This window comes from Bombina bombina, chromosome 3 (assembly GCF_027579735.1).
Source record: "Bombina bombina isolate aBomBom1 chromosome 3, aBomBom1.pri, whole genome shotgun sequence".
NCBI lineage: Eukaryota > Metazoa > Chordata > Amphibia > Anura > Bombinatoridae > Bombina > Bombina bombina.
The window spans coordinates 647,452,468-647,473,991 of record NC_069501.1 but is presented as its reverse complement, the minus strand read 5'-3'; the positions used below and the strand labels follow the sequence as shown (position 1 = coordinate 647,473,991).

General features: G+C 39.0%; 1 protein-coding gene across 1 annotated transcript in view; it reads left to right on the top strand.

Annotated features, from left to right (window-relative positions):
• Nucleotides 1-21,524, top strand: part of LOC128652465 (multidrug and toxin extrusion protein 1-like) — a 191,073-nt gene that overhangs the window by 11,308 nt on the left and 158,241 nt on the right. Inside the window, exon 2 of the mRNA XM_053705403.1 lies at nucleotides 21,065-21,166. Within this exon, the coding sequence (XP_053561378.1) occupies nucleotides 21,065-21,166 (102 nt within the window). The remainder of the gene's footprint in view (nucleotides 1-21,064; nucleotides 21,167-21,524) is intronic.

Sequence of the window (21,524 nt, the reverse complement as noted above, 5' to 3'; positions counted from 1 at the left end):
TTGGAATATACTTGGCAATCGTGTTGTCATTAGACAGAATGTGCCAATGTTTTCTAAGGAAATCACAAAGTTTATTCCAATGGGATAAATACTTAGTGATAAGACGAATTTCATTGTCTCCTACTGTTTTTTTTATTTTTCTCCTTATATAACAATTGGTTTCTTGGTGTCTGTCTTGCTCTGACCCATCCTTTTCGTACCTGATTCCTTGAATATCCTCTCTGGAGGAAACTCTGAGCCATTTCAGTTGCCTGACCTTCGAAATCAGATTCAGTGGAACAGCATCTTTTCAATCTCAAAAACTGTCCCACTGGAATTCCACTTTTCAAGGCTTCAGGATAATGGCTAGATGCATATAACAAATTGTTAGTTGATGTTTCTTTCCGAAACACTTTTGTTTTTAATGCTCCATTATCAATTGTTAATTTGAGGTCCAAAAAAGTAGCTTCCTTATAGCTGATTTGGTGAGTTAGGAACAAGTTCCTATAATTCTTGTTCAATAGCTCAACAAATTTTCCTGCTGATTCTGCATCACTTTTCCACAGTACTAGGATGTCATCCACAAAGCGCAGCCAGAGGGCGATGTGAGCCTCCACCCATTGGTCCAAACCCTGGAAAACATCAATGGTCTCCCAGACACCTAGATGTAAACAGGCATAGGTGGGGCGCACAACGCTCCCTTGGCTGTGCCCCTATGCTGCCTGTAAAATTTTCCATCAAACATAAATGTTTTTAGTCAATACAAATTCGAACAGTTTTAGTACCAGTAATGTGCTGTCACTGTACTCCTCACCCTGTTGCCTTAAAAAACATTTGGCTGCCTCCAAACCCATCTCATGTGGAATTGAGGAGTACAGTGACTCCGCAGTCTCCTCATGACGTCCCCCATGTCCTGCACATAGGAAGAAAGTTCTGTCAGGAAGGGACACGGATACAAATCAACATATCTGCTAATTCCCTCCGTAGGTCCTCCAATGCCTGACACGATGGGGCGTCCTGGGGGATTTGTTAGACTCTTGTGTAGTTTAGGGATGCAGTAAAACGTGGGTATTACTGGGTGTACAGGAACTAGAAAATCAAATTCTTTTTTCGTTAGCCACCCTAATTCGTTTGCCTGTTTGAGAATGATAAACAACTCATCACATGACTTCTCATAAACCAGCCTTGATACAATCTCATATTGGTCTGCTGCATGAAGCTGTCTCAAGACTTCCTTCATGTAATCAGCTTGATTGAGGATTACAATGTTACCTCCCTTGTCGGATGGCTTAATCTGAATATCTTTCTTATTCATAAGATCATTGAGGGTTTTTCTCTCATGTTTAGTTAAATTGTCACTCACTGCACCTGTTACCCCTATATTTCCCACGTCTTTTTCCACACTTCACGAATGTGTGGAGACTAGGTGACAAGGACAATTGGGGCATAAATTTAGAGGATGGTTTGAAATTTGTTTTAGAGGGATAGTTGATATTAGGGTTAACTCCCTCTTGTTCTTCTAAAAGGGACACTAAATTATCAATAGCCACTGCATCCTGAATATCCCCTTAATCACCACTCTGGGATTTATTACCCCATAGTGTTTTTAAGTATGATCTTCCTCACATAGAGGTTCAGGTCTTTCACAAACTCAAATTTATCCAGGCTACTGGTAGGGCAGAATGATAGACCTTTCTTTAAAAGGTTTATATGTGCAACATTCAAACTAATAGTAGAGAGATTTATTACAGACATTTCCTCTGTACTATTAGTCAGTTCGTACTTTCCCAAAACTGACTCTCTTTTCTCTGGTTCCTGGTTGTCATACGATACTGGGGGCTGCTCTTGTACCTCCCACCCCTTCTCCTCTGCCTCTGCCTGTTGGGGTAAGAAGGACCACCTCCCCTTCTTTCGTCTGCCTCCTCTCCGGGTTTCCATCCCTAAAGGGATCCTGCCCTGTAAAACGGTTCTAATATTTTGAGGGCCACTTTCCAGCTCATTCTCAGAGTTATCTCTGCCTGAGTCATAGGCGTATCTTGTGCTGTTATTATTCCTGTATACATATATAGTTCCTTTCTTAAAATCATCCTGGTCTCTCACCATTTTTCGTCTTTTCCTAAACTTAATTTCACTTTGTAGTTTTTCTAGGCTTTTCTGAGCCTCTTTATTAAGTTTATCAAAGGCGGGGTCATTGGCAAACAAATTAACCTGTTCATAAATTTTGTTTGTTTCTATTTTACTTTCCTCAAGCCTTTTTTCGTCTTCATCAATCATTAACTGCATCAGTTCTAAGGTACATCTTGTTAATATCGCATTCCATTTTTGGATAAATTCAGAATTTGCTTCCACTCCTCTTAAATTGATCCCTGGGTCCAGTCTAATTCTCAGACCTCTAGGGATCAATTCCTCTTTGACATATCTTTGTTAGCTAGCTATCTCCCATTTGATCTTTAATTCCTTAATTGTTTTTTTCTTATACTCTTTAAATGCTGAAAATTCATCATTACTTTTCTCTTCAATGTTGGTTTCATCTATATTGATAGAGGGCTTAAAAGCCTCATCAATATCACTAACCAATTTTTCCTCAGTTAGTTTAAAAGCCATAATGTCAGTTATTCAGTTGCACAAATATGTACAAACACACCCTGATGACCTTAGTATCAACTCATGCAAAAATCTTGTGTAATTACTACAGCTGATGCTCACCTGAAGAAATAGGGTAAACATACTACCTATCTATCATTATGGCTTTTAAACTAACTGAGGAAAAATGGGTTGGTGATATTGATGAGGGATCCTGCCCTGTAAAACGAGAGCTAAAAGACAGAGTGAGAGAGCATAGAGACAGCATTAAGGATAAAGAACCAGATAGCCCGGTGGCTAGGCACTTCCAAATGATGCATAACTCAAATTTCTCTCAGCTCAAAGTACTGGGCATTGAACATATCAAACCAAGAAGGAGAGGAGGGAATGTGGGCCAGCTATTACTCCAACATGAGTCACGCTGGATGTATAGACTCAATACCCTCTCTCCTCTAGGTTTGAATGAAAAAATAGAATGTTCATGTTTTCTCTAAATACTTGAATAGACACTAGCATTGATTAGGATAGGATATGATATATCATATCTCAATATTAAGGTCTAAAATGTTTGTAGCTTTGAAGACATGTATAGCTACATTTTAGCCTGTTAATGCTATAGTAATGCTCTTATGCTGAAATACCTCTAAGTAATAAAGCTTTGATTTTTGTATATAGCCATTTGTTTTTATATCTAGGTTAAGTTGTGGTAATTGACATGTAAATAATAATTGTATGCCTGTGTATTACCATATGAGCGTCATTCCACTTTAAGAATATTAAGAAGGGGAAGGAACAAAGTATCCACACAAGTGTGTAAAATCCAGCCTGGTTGTCAATTTTGACACATCTGATGAAGCACTAAGTCCTGCCCGGAAAAGGGGAGGGGCAAAACGCATAATGATTGGAGAATCTGACACAGCGTGGTGAACGCCAACATGGTAGAACAGCTGTGGGGTCGCTGCAACAATCGCTGTACACACCACTAGAGTAGCAAGTGAAGCGCTGCATCGGCTGATTGCATCACGGTGAGAAACACTGCGGAAGGGATCCTGTTTGGAAAATGCCCACGGCTTATGTGGTTGAAGTGAAGGTAAGCCGTGCAGCAGTAAGTTTTGCACTCAGTGTAATCCTAAGAACGCTAAGCATCTTTGACCTAAGCAGAAACGATTGCCTATCATTGACTCTCTGTGCATACGTTAAATCCGGTACCGGATCAATATCAGCAACGAAGAGAATCAAGGATGGTAGTAGCAGTTCACTATTTTACCGGAGCATGTATTTAACACTTAAGTGACCAGAACAATAGGTGGACTTTCAACGAGCCGGCTCAATAATTTGCTAGTATGCTAATTTATCTTTGGGTAGTACAAGTGTGTTTTTCTTTGGTTGCAGGACCTACATGTTTTTGGCTTTGTGATTTTAATAAATTTATATATGTTCAAGCATACTTGATGAAGGTATCACTGTTGTTATTATAGTGTGGGTCTGTTTTACTGTGCGGTTTGTGGTCTGCTTTAGCTCAATTGATCTTATTGAGCTCTATCTTTTTTTATAAATATAATACATGTTTTTGGGACTGCCAGCACATAATATTTAACCCTTTACAAGCATTCTGAGTGCCCCCTAGCCCTAGTATCATATATATATATATATATACATATATATATATATATATATATATATATATACATATATATATATATATATACATACATATATATATATACAGTATATAAATATAAATATATATATATATATATATATACACACACATATATGTATATTTATTTATATATATATATATATATATATATATATATATATACATATATATATATATGCATAAAAAAGGAGACGCACTCGCCGGGTCTTAGCAATTCATGTGTTTAATACACCATGTCCAGTAGTGACGTTTCGGGGTAGTTAGCCCCGTCCTCAGACCAATAAAATATATACATTAATGACAGACAAGACATATATAGCCTTACCCTCCACCAAGGTTCCATACCGGAAGTGTCCACAGCGTTCCCCCTGCGCCACTGCGCAGGACCGGGGGTGGTCATGGCAACCGGAATATACAATACTCACAAAATGACATCAGACACGGGATCCTACGGACACGCCCATCTGCACTGACAGTGCCAAAGGTAGCCGTAAGAGCTGGATAGCATTTACTATGCTAACAACAATTCTGCAAGAAAAATGGAATAGTAACACATAATAAGAAACGAAGTATTTACAATGATATACAAAAATTCAATATAGATGGCAATTGTAATGTAATCTAAGGCCATTTATCTAATACCGCATAAATGCATTGTGAATAAGAAAGGCCCATAGAATTAACCATCTGGGAGTAAACTACCAATATATAGATTAGCCATAAACTTGTCATAAACAATTTTTAATTTTTATAGGAAGCAGTGCCAATCTAAATTTACATTTAGCCCATTCGGCGTTATAGTATTGAGTGTATAAATCCATCTGGATTCTTTTTGTAGAAGTAGTTTGGCCCTGTCTCCCCCTCTACTGGGTCTGGGAACGTGATCAATGATGACATAACGGAGGTTAGACACCGCATGGCCAGCCAACGCAAAATGTCTAGCAACAGGTTGGTCAGACTGTTTTTTATCAATTGCTGCTCTAATTGCAGTGCGGTGGTTGGCCATGCGGGTCCGCAGATCATCAATGGTTTTACCCACTTAATATAGCCCACAGGGGCAATGAATCAAATAGACAACATATTCAGTGGTACAAGTTACACGATGTCTTATGTAGAATTTTTTGTTTGTATGAGGGTGTACAAAAAACTTAGTGGCACTAAGGCCACTGCACATAGTGCAACCCAGACATTTGAAACAGCCTGGTTTTGATGGCTTTAGCCATGTTGATTTCTTGTAACAGTCAATAGGATCCACCTTAACTAGAGTGTCCCGAATGGATCTGGATCTTCTAAAACTGACTTTAGGTGGTCCCATGTTGATAAAAGGTAAAGTCTGGTCAGACTGCACAATGTCCCAGTCCTTCCTAAGTACTGCTGGTAAATTCTGTTTATCCACTGTGTATGTTGTCACATATGTCATCCTATTGGTATCAGCTGTCCTAGTAGTTGCCCGTAGGGCTTCCTCCTGTGGTAAATCCCAGAATTGTTCCAGATGTTTATTTAAATGCAGCTCATTATATCCCTGTTGCGGAAATCTTGACTTCATTTCTAACAATTGTTTTTTTGTTTGTACAGGGTCGCTGTTATTTCTGACGACTCTTTTGAATTGGGTAATTGGCAGCGCCTGCTTTAAAGCTGGAGGGTGACAGCTGGTAGCCTGGAGCAGGGAATTTCTGTCAGTGGCCTTACGAAATAGTGTAGTTGAAAGTTGGTTCTGGTTCTTATAAATCCGCAGATCTAAAAAGTCTACAGATGTTTCGCTGTACTCCATCTTAAATTGTAGGTTGGAGCGTAATTCGTTCAGCTGATTGAACCATAGTTGGAGATCCTGTGTCGATCCATCCCAAATTAAAAACAAGTCGTCTATGTAGCGACGGAACATCCTAATGTTGGGATGGGAAAATAGATCAGTATTATACTGTTCAAACTCTGCCATATATAAATTGGCAAATGATGGGGCCACACTCGTCCCCATCGCTGTACCTAAAAGCTGTAGGTAAAACAGGTTCTCAAAGTGGAAATAATTCATTGTAAGGCAGTAATTTAACATTTCCATAATCCACTCTGTCTTTGGTCCTACAAAAGGATATCTTCTCAGGTGGTTACGGACTGCCTCCATACCCTGGCTGTGTGGTATAATGGTATAGAGACTAACCACATCCAGGGTAACCAGCAGTTCAGTCCCTTTTAGGTTATCATATTGTTTGAGTTCTTGAATGAGGGCCATGGAGTCCAACAAAAAAGAAGGCATGTTACAGACCATTGGCTGGAAAAGGGAATCCAAATATGTAGCAATGGGCTGAAGCAGAGAGCCAATGGCCGAGACTATTGGTCTACCAGGTGGTTGGGTGAGATGCTTATGCACTTTAGGTAATGTGTAGAATACAGGTACCCTTGGGAACTGTACTGTAAGGTATCTGAAGAGCTGTTCATCTATTAGATTGTTACTGAGTGCGTTTTGTAGAGAAGCATCAATTTGTTTCTTGAAGGACCTCACTGGATCTCCTGAAAGTTGTTTGTAGGTGTTGACATCATTTAACTGTGCAATTGCTTCACTGCGGTAGTATGAGTAATCCAAGATTACCACCGCCCCGCCTTTATCAGCTTCACGGAATACCAATTCAGTATTTTCTTTTAGTTTTTTCAAAGCATCCCTCTCTTTTCTTGAGAGGTTGTTACGATGTTTCCCAAAATTTCCCTGTAGATCTTTCATGGTTCCATCCGCCAATAGCCTACTGTAGGTCTTAATACTGGCATTTGTACTGCTGGGATCATATCTCCCTTTTGCTCGAAATCTTGGCATCTCTGTTTGATTACTCCCAAAGTGTTCCCGTAGTTGCAACATTCTTTCAAACTTTTGTTTATCCATAAAGGATGTGAAGGGGTCGTCATATTCAGTGGGTATGAAGGATAAACCTTTATTAAGTACCCCTACTTCAATGGGAGTCAGGTGATATGAACTGAGATTGATCACAATATCTTCTGTCAGAATCTCTGAGGTCTGGGGGGTCTTCCTCTTGTGCCCCCCCTCCGGTTGTGTGGCCTGTGCCCCTGTAGTTTTTTGACCAGGTGGTTACACCCTGGGAGCCAATTCCAGGTTCCACATGTATGGTAGGGGCCCCATCTGATTCAGAGCTGTTGCCAGAGGAATCGACTGTAGTGAGGTTTCTTGGTTACAATATCGTGGCTTACGTGTGTTGGAGGTGGTTATAATTCTCCTCTCCTCCGGGCTCAATAGCCATCGGTACACACGCTTCTCCTTATAATCTGCCATCACTACATCCCATTTCCTATTTTTGAATGTTGTTAATTCCAATTGATATTGGGCAACTTGTTGTTCAAGTTTGGTAAGCCAGTTGTGTTCACTATCTCCTTCCAAAGTTGGTTTGTGTTGCTCTTCAAATTTGTCAATCTCTAATTTAGCTGCCTGCATGAGAGTCCTCACCTCTTCAATTACCAAGAGCATGAGATCTAAGGAACACTTGTTTAAGATACTGCACCATTTGACACAAAAAGCAGCGTTATTACGGCCTATTGTTGGCACACTCTAAATCCTCTAGGGATATACATCTTTCTGTGATACTCAGAGAGAAAGCTACCATGTAGTGCCAAATCGGTGCTTCTCTTTTTTAATTTAAGCCATTTGGAATACAAGTGTTCCGGTGGTTCCTTAATATCTCTAACTGGTAAGGCATCAAATCTGATGCGATCAGCATCCTCCTGTTTAAAGTTGAACACCGTAGCCCCCTGTATTTCCTGTTCTGCATCATAATCCATATCAGTGTCATGTTCCACATTTGCGGTTATATCAGTCATATTGTGAGTTCGTGTACAGCAACAATCAGTGCTCAAATAATATGCAACGTGAATCCTCAAAAAGTGAAAAAACAAATAGGAAGGAGGCAGTCAGTAAACTTCTTAGGGTGCCGGAGCTAAATAAAGCAATACAAAACAATCCCAGAGCTCTGCACTCACTGTAACTAGTAGACAACAGGTGCCCGGGGTGCATCCAAAGTGATCATATGCATAAAAAAGGAGACGCACTCGCTGGGTCTTAGCAATTCATGTGTTTAATACACCATGTCCAGTAGTGACGTTTCGGGGTAGTTAGCCCCGTCCTCAGACCAATAAAATATATACATTAATGATAGACATATATAGCCTTACCCTCCACCAAGATTCCATACCGGAAGTGTCCACAGCGTTCCCCCTGCGCCACTGTGCAGGACCGGGGGTGGTCATGGCAACCGGAATATACAATACTCACAAAATGACATCAGACACCGGATCCTACGGACACGCCCATCTGCACTGACAGCGCCAAAGGTAGCCGTAAGAGCCGGATAGCATTTACTATGCTAACAACAATTCTGAGTGCCCCCTAGCCCTAGTATCAATCGGATTGAACTTGAATCTGATTGGCTGATTCAATCAGCCAATCAGATTTTTCTACCTTAATTCCGATTGGCTGATAGAATCCTATCAGCCAATCGGAATTCTACGGACGCCATCTTGGATGACGTCATTTAAAGGTACCTCATTCGTCGTTCAGTCGTCGGCCGGGATGGATGCTCCGCGTCGGAGGAGCGACGATTGAAGATTGAAGATGCCGTTTGATGGAAGATGCTGCCGGATAGAAGAAGACTTTGCTGCCGCTTGGATAAAGACATCGCCCGGATCGGATGAGGAGTTCGGCCCGGTGTGGTGAAGAAAAGGTAGGGAGATCTTCAGGGGGGTAGTGTTAGGTTTATTTAAGGGGGGTTTGGGTTAGATTAGGGGTATGTGGGTGGTGGGTTGTAATGTTGGGGGGTGGTATTGTGGTTTTTTTTTCAGGCAAAAGAGCAGTTTTCTTTGGGGCATGCCCCCACAAAAGGCCCTTTTAAGGGCTGGTAAGGTAAAAGAGCTTTGAACTTTTTTTAATTTAGAATAGGGTAGGGAATTTTTTTTATTTTGGGGGGCTTTATTATTTTATTAGGGGGCTTAGAATAGGTGTAATTAGTTTAAAAATCTTGTAATCTTTTTTTTATTTTTTGTAATTTAGTGTTTGTTTGTTTTTTGTAATTTAGTTTAGTTTAGTTTAATTGTATTTTTAGATAGATATTTGTAGTTTATTTAATTTATTGATAGTGTAGGTGTATTTGTAACTTAGGTTAGGATTTATTTTACAGGTAATTGGGTAATTATTTTAACTAGGTAGCTATTAAATAGGTAATAACTATTTAATAGCTATTATACCTAGTTAAAATAATTAACAATTTACCTGTAAAATAAATATAAACCCTAACATAGCTACAATGTAATTATTAATTATATTGTAGCTATCTTAGGGTTTATTTTATAGGTAAGTATTTAGATTTAAATAGGAATATTTTAGTTTATAATATAAATTAGATTTATTTAATAAGAATTTAGTTAGGGGTGTTAGGGTTAGATAGAGTTAATATAGTTAATATAAATACAATAGTAACTATATTAACTATATTAACCCTAATATAATTAGGGTTAATATAGTTAATATATATAATGTAATAACTACAGGGAGTGCAGAATTATTAGGCAAATGAGTATTTTGACCACATCATCCTCTTTATGCATGTTGTCTTACTCCAAGCTGTATAGGCTCGAAAGCCTACTACCAATTAAGCATATTAGGTGATGTGCATCTCTGTAATGAGAAGGGGTGTGGTCTAATGACATCAACACCCTATATCAGGTGTGCATAATTATTAGGCAACTTCCTTTCCTTTGGCAAAATGGGTCAAAAGAAGGACTTGCCAGGCTCAGAAAAGTAAAAAATAGTGTGAGATCTTGCAGAGGGATGCAGCACTCTTAAAATTGCAAAGCTTCTGAAGCGTGATCATCGAACAATCAAGCGTTTCATTCAAAATAGTCAACAGGGTCGCAAGAAGCGTGTGGAAAAACCAAGGCGCAAAATAACTGCCCATGAACTGAGAAAAGTCAAGCGTGCAGCTGCCAAGATGCCACTTGCCACCAGTTTGGCCATATTTCAGAGCTGCAACATCACTGGAGTGCCCAAAAGCACAAGGTGTGCAATACTCAGAGACATGGCCAAGGTAAGAAAGGCTGAAAGACGACCACCACTGAACAAGACACACAAGCTGAAAAGTCAAGACTGGGCCAAGAAATATCTCAAGACTGATTTTTCTAAGGTTTTATGGACTGATGAAATGAGAGTGAGTCTTGATGGGCCAGATGGATGGGCCCGTGGCTGGATTGGTAAAGGGCAGAGAGCTCCAGTCCGACTCAGACGCCAGCAAGGTGGAGGTGGAGTACTGGTTTGGGCTGGTATCATCAAAGATGAGCTTGTGGGGCCTTTTCGGGTTGAGGATGGAGTCAAGCTCAACTCCCAGTCCTACTGCCAGTTTCTGGAAGACACCTTCTTCAAGCAGTGGTACAGGAAGAAGTCGGCATCCTTCAAGAAAAACATGATTTTCATGCAGGACAATGCTCCATCACACGCGTCCAAGTACTCCACAGCGTGGCTGGCAAGAAAGGGTATAAAAGAAGAAAATCTAATGACATGGCCTCCTTGTTCACCTGATCTGAACCCCATTGAGAACCTGTGGTCCATCATCAAATGTGAGATTTACAAGGAGGGAAAACAGTACACCTCTCTGAACAGTGTCTGGGAGGCTGTGGTTGCTGCTGCACGCAATGTTGATGGTGAACAGATCAAAACACTGACAGAATCCATGGATGGCAGGCTTTTGAGTGTCCTTGCAAAGAAAGGTGGCTATATTGGTCACTGATTTGTTTTTGTTTTGTTTTTGAATGTCAGAAATGTATATTTGTGAATGTTGAGATGTTATATTGGTTTCACTGGTAAAAATAAATAATTGAAATGGGTATATATTTGTTTTTTGTTAAGTTGCCTAATAATTATGCACAGTAATAGTCACCTGCACACACAGATATCCCCCTAAAATAGCTAAAACTAAAAACAAACTAAAAACTACTTCCAAAAATATTCAGCTTTGATATTAATGAGTTTTTTGGGTTCATTGAGAACATGGTTGTTGTTCAATAATAAAATTAATCCTCAAAAATACAACTTGCCTAATAATTCTGCACTCCCTGTATATTAACTATAATATACTTAGGGTTAATATAGATAATATAGCTGGCGGCGGGGTAGGTAGATTAAATTAGGGGTTAATAATTTTAATATAAATGGCGGCGGTGTAAGGGGCTTATATTAGGGGTTAATACCATTAATATAGGTGCGGCGGTGTAGGGAGGGCAGGTTATAGGGCAAAAGAGCTGTTAACTTTGGGGCAAAGCCCCGCAAAAGGCCCTTTTAAGGGCTGGTAATAGAGTTTATTACTTTATGGATATTAGATTAGGGGTTAATAATATTAATATAGCTGGCGGCGGTGTAAGGGGTCAGATTAGGGGATAGATCAGGTAGATGGCGGCGGTTTTAGGGGCTCACAGTAGGGGGTTAGTTTATGTAGATGGTGGCGGTTTAGGGGTTAAATACTTTATTAGGGATTGCGGCGGGGGATCGCGGTTGACAGGTAGATAGACATTGCACATGCGTTAGGTGTTAGGTTTTATTTAGCAGATCGCGGTTGACAGGTAGATAGACATTGCGCATGCGTTAGGTGTTAGGTTTTATTTAGCAGGTTGCGGTTGACAGTTAGATAGACATTGCACATGCATTAGGTGTTAGGTTTATTTAGCAGCTAGTTTAGAGAGTTACGGGGCTCCAATAGTCAGCGTAAGGCCTCTTACGGCTGCTTTTTGTGGCGAGGTGAAAATGGAGTAAGATTTCTCCATTTTCGCCACGTAAGTCCTTACGCTGTATATTGGATACCAAACTGCGCGGGTTTGGTATACCTGCCTATGGCCCAAAAAACTACGGGTGACGGCAGAAATATACGCGCGTACCTTCTAGGTTACACCGTATATAGGATACCAAACCCGCGCAAATATTGGCATCGCCAGCTTTTGCGGGCGACGATTTTTATCGGATCGACCCCCAGCATGGCTATGCACTAATTGTAAACCAACTAAAGTAAAACTTTCAAAAATAGCTGTTTTGGATTTAAAAAAACTCCAGTGCAACTATCATGAAAATGTTAATATGTTTTAAAGTCATCATTTACAACGGGCTTCCACACAACCAAAATTGGTTCAGATTGGTGTTAGAAAAAAAATCAGCCAAATTGCTAGAACACATTTCGGGGGTTCCTCTTCTCTTAGGGCATTTTGACAGTTTTTCACCACTAGAGGGTGTTGGTTCATGTGTGTCATATAGATAACATTGTGCTCACGCCCGTGGAGTTCAGGTGAGCCAGTGGCTAAAATGGATGTCTGTCAAAAGAACTGAAATAAGGGAGCAGTTTGCAAAGGGTTAGACACAAGGTAATTACAGAGGTAAAAAGTGTATTTATATAACTGTGTTGGTTGTGCAAAACTAGGGAATGGGTAACAAAGGGATTATCTATCTTTTTGAACAATACAAAATTCTGGTGTAGACTGTCCTTTTAAGTACTTATTATCGCAATTATTCTAGGAATTCAACTGAAACTGACATACACAAATGCAGTTTCACAGGTTTTAAGGGCACATTACTGTTTTTTAGAATGAACCCTTAAGGGAAATAATCATTTACATTTGTGAAATTAACCTATTGTAATCTGAATTAATTGTTAGCATTGGTAAACCATATGTATGCCATTTGTATATAGGCATGATGGGTCACGTTTGTTGAATGATTACATTTATAATTGTATTATTTTAAAAGTTTTCTAGTTTGGCAACATTTACATCTGAAATTAACGTTATGGGTATCTATTAGAAGGAAGGGACAGCAACTGATCTCAACATGATTTTAACAGTTCTTACACAGTAAATCATAAAATTAATAAGTGACAAGGTTTCCTCAATTGCAATAATGTAGCTGTAAAAATCGAAGTACTGAAATTCGAGTCATGTAGATGCAATTCCATTTAAATTCCAATTTATGAAAGACGACTGTACAGAAAATGATAATCAAAACAATGCGAGTATGAATTAGAAACAAACATTTACAGAATGTGATTGGTACATGCCATTTCTAGATGTTGCAGTCATAAATTCCCTGCAGTGCCTTTTAGCAGTGTTCTATATCATGTATTAAATACATATACATATTGTGACAGAGCTAATGTGATTGTGTACAATGGAGTATATATGTCCCTAAAAATGAATGCAAGTAGCATTAAAACCGCTCCAAGATTTGTATGTGGCAGAAAGTTGCAGGTGAGGAATCCATTGCAGGTTTTTCCTCTCAATCTACCAATTGTTAAATAGTGTGTGCAGAGCCTGCTAGGTAGAACCTGTGAAAAAGAAGCAGAACATTTGGCGATGCTGAGCTGCTGTCTAGAGGTTCTAGGCCTATAAGTTTGATATTGTATTTTGCAGTTTATGTGGAACTTTAGTAAGGTCTGCTTTATTTTGTTTAGTAAGCGCCATGGAGCAAGTATTTGTTTTGTTTATGTTAGAATTGTATTCCTGCAAATTGTCTGTAGGGCCGGTGCTAGGATTTTTGGCCACACAGGTGAGGATACATTTTGCCCCCCCCCCCCACCCCGATTGCATACCATCCCATTGCTAGTTAAAGGGAAATGAAACCCAAATTTTTACTATCATGATTCATATACAGCATCACATTTTTAGCAAATTTCTTATTAACTCTTGTTATAAATTTTTCTTCATTCTCCTGGTATCTGTATTTAAAAAGCAGGAATGTATGCTTAGAAGCTGGCCCATTTTTCTTTCAGCACCTGGGTAGCGCTTGCGGATTGGTGGCTAAAATCAAATCAAACAGTGGTAGCACAACATAGCAAATCAGACAGTGGTAGTGCAGCATAACAAATCAGACAGTGGTAGTGCAGCATAGCAAATCAGGCAGTGGTAGTGCTGCATAACAAATCAGACAGTGGTTGTGCTGCATAACAAATCAGACAGTGGTTGTGCTGCATATCAAATCAGACAGTGGTAGTGCTGCATAGCAAGGCAGACAGTGGTAAGGCTGCATAGCAAGGCAGACAGTGGTAGTGCTACATAGCAAGTCAGACAGTGGTAGTGCTGCATAGCAATCAGACAGTGGTAGTGCTGCATAACATATCAGGCAGTGGTTGTGCTGCAGAACAAATCAGACAGTGGTTGTGCTGCATATCAAGTCAGACAATGGTAGTGCTGCATAGCAAATCAGACAGTGGCTCTGATGCATAGACAGACAGGCATACACACCCACTGCCAGACACAGACAGGGACACACACCCACTGCCAGTCACAGACAGACACACACAACCACTGACAGTCACAGACAGGATTACACACCCACTTCCAGTCACAGACAAGCATACACAGCCACTGCCAGACACAGACAGGGACACACACTTACTACCAGTCACAGACAGGATCACACATCCACTGCCAGTCACAGACAGGATCACACACCCACTGCCAGTCACAGACAGGGACACACACCCACTGCCAAACAAAGACAGGCACACACCCACTGCCAGTCACAGAAAGGATCACACACACCTGCTGCCTTTCACAGACAGGATCACACACCCACTGTCAGTCACACTCAGACAGGATCACACACCCACTGCCAGTCACAGACAGGATTGTAACCAGAGACTATGGACACATGGAAGGGCTGTGTACTGCCACTAGAGAAGCAGGGACCATTATTTTGTAAATGTGTTATATGCAATGGTGACTTACCCCAAGAACTGTTTAAATTCAGATAATATATGTCCTAAGCCTTTATGTGAATAATACATTTCAGATAAAATATTCTCTATTCTTAGTTTTACTATAGAGTCAGTAATGGCCATTTATGATTTGTGTGATGTAATATCTAGTGTTGTTTGTGTCTGTCCTAAGTCAGGGATTTATATGTATGTTTATCAATAATTTATAAATATTGCAATAATGAGCCCATATAAATTCCCAGGTCAGAAAGACAGCGGAGTCAGTGTTGCCAAGATAGCGTGTCTAAATTTGTTCTATGATTGTAGTGGATATGTCAGAGTTAGGCGGTAACTCAGAGTGTTGTCAGAATCTGTGACATGAACAAAATCGTAATGAAACAGAAAGCTAATTTACTATCAGGAGATAGGGACAGAGTGTATTCCAGTAGAGATTCCTATCAGAAAGTGTGATCTCGCTAACAGAGAGAAATCACGTTACCTTATGTAGTAGTTTATCTGAGTCTTTGTGCACAGGGCCCTGTGTCCGGTCGATGGGCTTGACATAGCCACTTCAGCTCACCTCCAGCATTGGGCTCTGCCATCTGCATGGATGTGACATCAGTCACATACAAACTGATGTGCAGGCAGGCTAACTTTCTTAATTGTTATCCATTCCCAGGCAGACAGCCAACACTTTGTACTTGTGCAGTAATCAGCAACTGAAATTTAAAACAAAATATGTGCACTAAATGTTGCTGGCTGCCTGGCTAAATAATAAAAAACTAAAAAAAAAAAAAAATATCAGTGTTGGCTGTTGCTGCTCCAAGATTGCGCCCCCCTACTTGGGCGCTTTAAGGCGGCTGTGTGTACATGCATATGTGTATGCTGTGCAGTGTGTGTACATGTATTTATGTATGCTGTGCAGTGTGTGTACATGTATTTATGTATGCTGTGCAGTGTGTGTACATGTATATGTGTATGCTGTGTAGTGTGTGTGAAGGTATGTGCGTACATGTATATGTGTAGTGTGTGTGTGAAATGAAGGTGTGTGCCTACATATATATGTGTTTGCTGTGTATTGTGTGTACATGTATATGTGTATGCTGTGTAGTCTGTGTACATGTATATGTGATTGTCGTGCAGTGTGTATGTGTGTGAATGTCTGCATGTATGTGTTTGCTGTGCAGTGTTTGTGTTTGTGTGTATGTATAGGTGTATGCTGTGTAGAGTGTGTGTGAATGTGTGTTTACATGTATGTGTGTGGACATGGTAAGGTGGAACATGATTGGGGGCGAGGCAATGTTGCAACAAGATAATATGTCACATTGCCCCTCCTGATGTTGGGCTCTGGATCCGCCCCTGAGGTTATTACAGCTCTGGTTCAGTCTGTAGCTGTTCAACATGAAACAAACAATGACTGCTAAGACCAATGCTACACTACAAGGTAACATTGCAGCTTTGCAAGAACTAGTACTTACTCAAAAATAAAATACAGATACCCAGATTAAGCAGCTGGTAGTCACACAAGCAGAAGTGCATAGTTGGCTTAGAGAGAAACAAGAGAAACAAACGCAGAGAAACAAACAAAAATACAACTTAAATAGGGATGGGCAAAAGTTTTGCAACATTCGAAAAATGAAACGAATTTTAACACATTCGTTCATTTTGAATTTTGAATGTTGGTACAACATTCTAAGATTCCTTTTAATGTAACAGTATTTCTAAAGCTTTCTTTAAATGTAATTTTCGATTCAATTTTTTTGAATAATTCAATTTTGTTCATCCAACCTGGATCTCTTGTGATCACAGTCCAGGTTGGATGAACAAAAGAGGCCCCTTGAACTATACAATGGTGATCTAACTACCAAGTCAGAGATAGTCGAACATTGGGATCTAAGGATATTAATTGTGATATCCTTGTATAATCCCTGCACCATTGGTTCAGCATACAAAGCTGAAGAGGTCTCATGTGAAAACGAGCAAAGGGGATCGCGTCCGATGCTGCAGTCATGAGACCTAAAACCTCCATGCACATAGCTACTGAAGGGAATGATTGAGACTGAAGGTTCCGACAGGCTGCAACCAATATCAAACGTCTCTTGTCTGTTAGAGACAAAGTCATGGATACTGAATCTATTTGTAAACCTAAAAAGGTTACCCTTGTCTGAGGAATCAAAGAACTCTTTGGTAAATTGATCCTCCAACCATGTCTTTGAAGAAACTATACTAGTTGATTTGTGTGAGATTCTGCAGAACGTAAAGACTGAGCAAGTACCAAGATATCGTCCAAATAAGGAAACACCGCAATACCCGCTTTCTAATTACAGAGAGTAGGGCACCGAGAACCTTTGAAAAGATCCTTGGAGCTGTCACTAGGCCAAAAGGAAGAGGAACAAATTGGTAACGCTTGTCTAGAAAAGAGAATCTCAGGAACTGATAGTGATCTGGATGAATCGGAATATGAAGATATGCATCCTGTAAGTCTATTGTGGACATATAATGCCCTTGCTGAACAAAAGGCAGAATAGTGCTTATAGTCACCATTTAGAATGTTGGTACTCTTACATAATGATTAAAGACCTTTAGATCCAGAACTGGTCTGAATGAATTTTCTTTCTTTGGGACAATGAACCGATTTGAATAAAACCCCAGACCCTGTTCCTGAAAAGGAACTGGCATGATTACCCCAAATAACTCCAGGTCTGAAACATACTTCAGGAAAGCCTGCACTTTCTCTGGGTTCACTGGAATGCGTGAGAGAAAGAAACTTCTCACAGGCGGTCTTACTCTGAAACCTATTCTGTACCCCTGAGAGACAATGTTCTGAATCCAATGATTTTCGACTGAATTTATCCAAACATCCTTGAAAAATTTTAATCTGCACCCTACCAGCTGAGCTGGAACGAGGGCTGTACCTTCATGCGGACTTGGGGGCTGGTTTAGATCTCTTAAATGGCTTGGATTTATTCCAGATTGAGGAAGGCTTCCAATTGGAGACAGATTCCTTAGGGGAAGGACTAGGTTTCTGTTCCTTATTCTGTCGAAAGGAATGAAAATGGTTAGAAGCTTTAAATTTACCCTTAGATTTTTTATCCTGAGGCAAAAAAGCTCCCTTCCCCCCCAGTGACAGTTGAAATTATAGAATCCAACTGAGAACCAAATAATTTATTACCTTGGAAAGAAAGAGATAGCAATGTTGATTTAGAAGTCATATCAGCATTCCAAGATTTAAGCCATAAACTCTTCTAGCTAAAATAGCTAAAGACATATATCTAACATCAATTCTGATGATATCAAAAATGGCATCACAAATGAAATTATTAGCATGTTGACATAATTTAACAATGCTATACACATTATGATCTGATACTTGTTGCGCTAAAGTTTCCAACCAAAAAGTTGAAGCAGCTGCAACATCAGCCAAAGAAATAGCAGGCCTAAGAAGATGGCCTGAACATAAATAAGCTTTCCTTAGATTAGATTCAAGCTTCCTATCTAAAGGATCCTTAAAAGAAGTACTATCTTCCATAGAAATAGTTGTACGTTTAGCAAGAGTAGAGATGGCCCCATCAACTTTAGGGATCTTTTCCCAAAACTCCAATCTATCAGTCGGCAAAGGATAAAAAAAATTTTAAACCTTGAAGAAGGAGTAAAAGAAGTACCCAGTCTATTCCATTCCTTAGAAATCATATCTGAAATAGCATCAGGAACTGGAAAAACCTCTGGAATAACTACATGAGGTTTATAAACCAAATTTAAACGTTTACTAGTTTTAGTATCAAGAGGACTAGTCTCCTCCATATCTAATGCAATCAACAGTTTTAATAAAGAACGAATATACTCCATTTTAAATAAATAAGAGGATTTGTCAGTGTCAATATCTGAGGCAGGATCCTCTGAATCAAACAGATCCTCATCAGAGATAGATAAATCAGTATGTTGTCGGTCATTAGAAAATTCATCAACTCTATGAGAAGTTTTAAAAGACCTTTTACTTTTATTAGAAGGTGGAATGGCAGACAAATCCTTCTGAATGGAATCAGAAATAAATTCTCTTAAATTTACAGGAATATACTGAGCATTAGATGTTGAAGGACCTGCAACATGTAATGAATTACTACTGATGGAAACATTCTCTGCATGTAAAAGATTATCATGACAACTATTACAAACTACAGCTGGAGGAACAGTTACCAAAAATTTACAACAAATGCACTTAGCTTTGGTAGAACCGATATCAGGCAGCAGGATTCCAGTAGTAAATTCTGAGACAGGATCAGATTGTGACATCTTGCAGTATGTAAAAGAAAAAACGACATATAAAGCAAAATTATCAATTTCCTTATATGACAGTTTCAGGAATGGGAAAAAATGCAAACAGAATAGGACTCTGACATAGAAAAAAAGACCAGAGGCAAAAGAAATGAGGTCTTAAATAATGAAAAAATGTTTAGCGCCAAGTATGATGCACCACAAACTGAAAACATTTTTTGGCGCCAAAAACATCCGGAACGAAACTCGAGCTTCATAGATGACGCAACCTCATGAAAAGACTAGGCACCAACTTAGACGCCGGAAATGCCGAATTTGCATCAACAAACGTAATTTTTCACGCCAAAAAAGTCTCGCACCAAGAATGACGCAATAAATTATAGCATTTTGTGCTCTCGCAAGCCTAATTCTGCCCACAATTTAGAAAAAGTCAATTTGAAAACCTCAGGTAAGAAATATTTTTATTTTTTATTTTTAAAAAGCATTTCCCAGATATGAAACTGACAGTCTGCAAAAAGGAAATATACTGATAAACCTGAATCATGGCAAATATAAGTACAAACATATATTTAGAACTCTATATATAAAGTGCCAAACCATAGCTGAGAGTGTCTTAAGTAAGGGATATAGCAGATATCTAAACCAGTACTGAAACGAGAATCAGTAGAGGTAATGGTATATAAGAGTATATCGTCGATCTGAAAAGGGAGGTAGGAGATGAATCTCTACAACTGATAACGGAGAACCTATGAAATAGATCCCCGTTAGGAAGACCATTGTATTCAATAGGTGATAATCCCTTAAAGGGACACTGTACCCAAAAAATTTCTTTCATGATTCAGATTGAGCATGGAATTTTAAGCAACTTTCTAATTTACTCCTATTATCAAATTTTCTTCATTCTCTTGGTATCTTTATTTAAAATGCAAGAATGTAAGTTTAGATGCCGGCCCATTTTTGGTGAACAACCTGGGTTGTCCTTGCTGATTGGTGGATAAATTCATCCACCAATAAAAAATTGCTGTCCAGAGTACTGAACTCAAAAAAAGCATAGATGCCTTCTTTTTCAAATAAAGATAGCAAGAGAACAAAGAAAAATTGATAATAGGAGTAAATTAGAAAGTTGCTTAAAATGGCATGCTCTTTCTGAATTAGAAAACAAAAATTTTGGGTTCAGTGTCCCTTTAATATCCCTCTGACATTCACTGTACTCTGAGAGGAACCGGGCTTCAACATGCTGAGAAGGGCATATCAACATAGAAATCTAGCACAAACTTACTTCACCACCTCCATAGGAGGCAAAGTTTGTAAAACTGAATTGTGGGTGTGGTGAGGGCAGGGGTGTATATATAGGCATTTTGAGGTTTGGTAAACTTTGCCCCTTCTGGTAGGATTGTATATCCCATACGTCACTAGCTCATGGACTCTTGCCAATTACATGAAAGAAACACTCTTTTTTACACCAGGAGTCATACTCACCTGTTATTTTCAGTTGATTATTGTAGTAATGGCGAAACCTGCCACAAGAACACAGCTATGTAGTGTTTGTCATGGGAGGTAGGCACTTTTAGAGCATAATTGAAATTGAAACATGTTTAAAATATTTTTTTTTCTGCATGAAAAAATGTAGATTAAAGCTGTTTATTTTTTGTTTGAAGCTGATAGGAAATGAATATTGGACTTATGGCCTTACTGCTCACTGGCTGATTAGCAGATTGCCCATTTTTAAAATGGCAGTTTGATTTAAAAAAAAAAAAAAAATCTAAATAGCTGCTGATTTTTCAGTGTACCTAAATATTTTGTAATTTGAATAATGCTAATAAATACATTTTTTATCACCCATTTTTTATAGATTGCTACAGGTTTGTTGGACCTTGCACCATTTATTGTAACAGCAATATTTTGTGGTCATCTTGGAAAGATAGAACTGGATGTATATATGCTTTCTAGCTCTGTGAGTATACACTAATGCTGATATTGTTAAAAATGTTTTATTAATAATGCTGTGTAGAAACAAAATTTCCCCAGTAAATATCCAAATATATTAATATAATTGACAGGCTTAAAGTATTTCCAGTAATGGATATTATCAATCTCTAAATCAGGTGTTTTTTTAAGATATCCGTTTATTTTAATATCATGAGCAGTACTGACAGATATATAATGATTTATTATCCCAAAGTAAAATTATATTAGCCGTTTCGATTTGTACCTTAAACCAAGAAAACTAGAAATATTATCATATATTCATTTGCAATCCTTATGTAAGTGACCAAGTCTTATTTTGACCAGGAAACTGGATCATGGGTGTC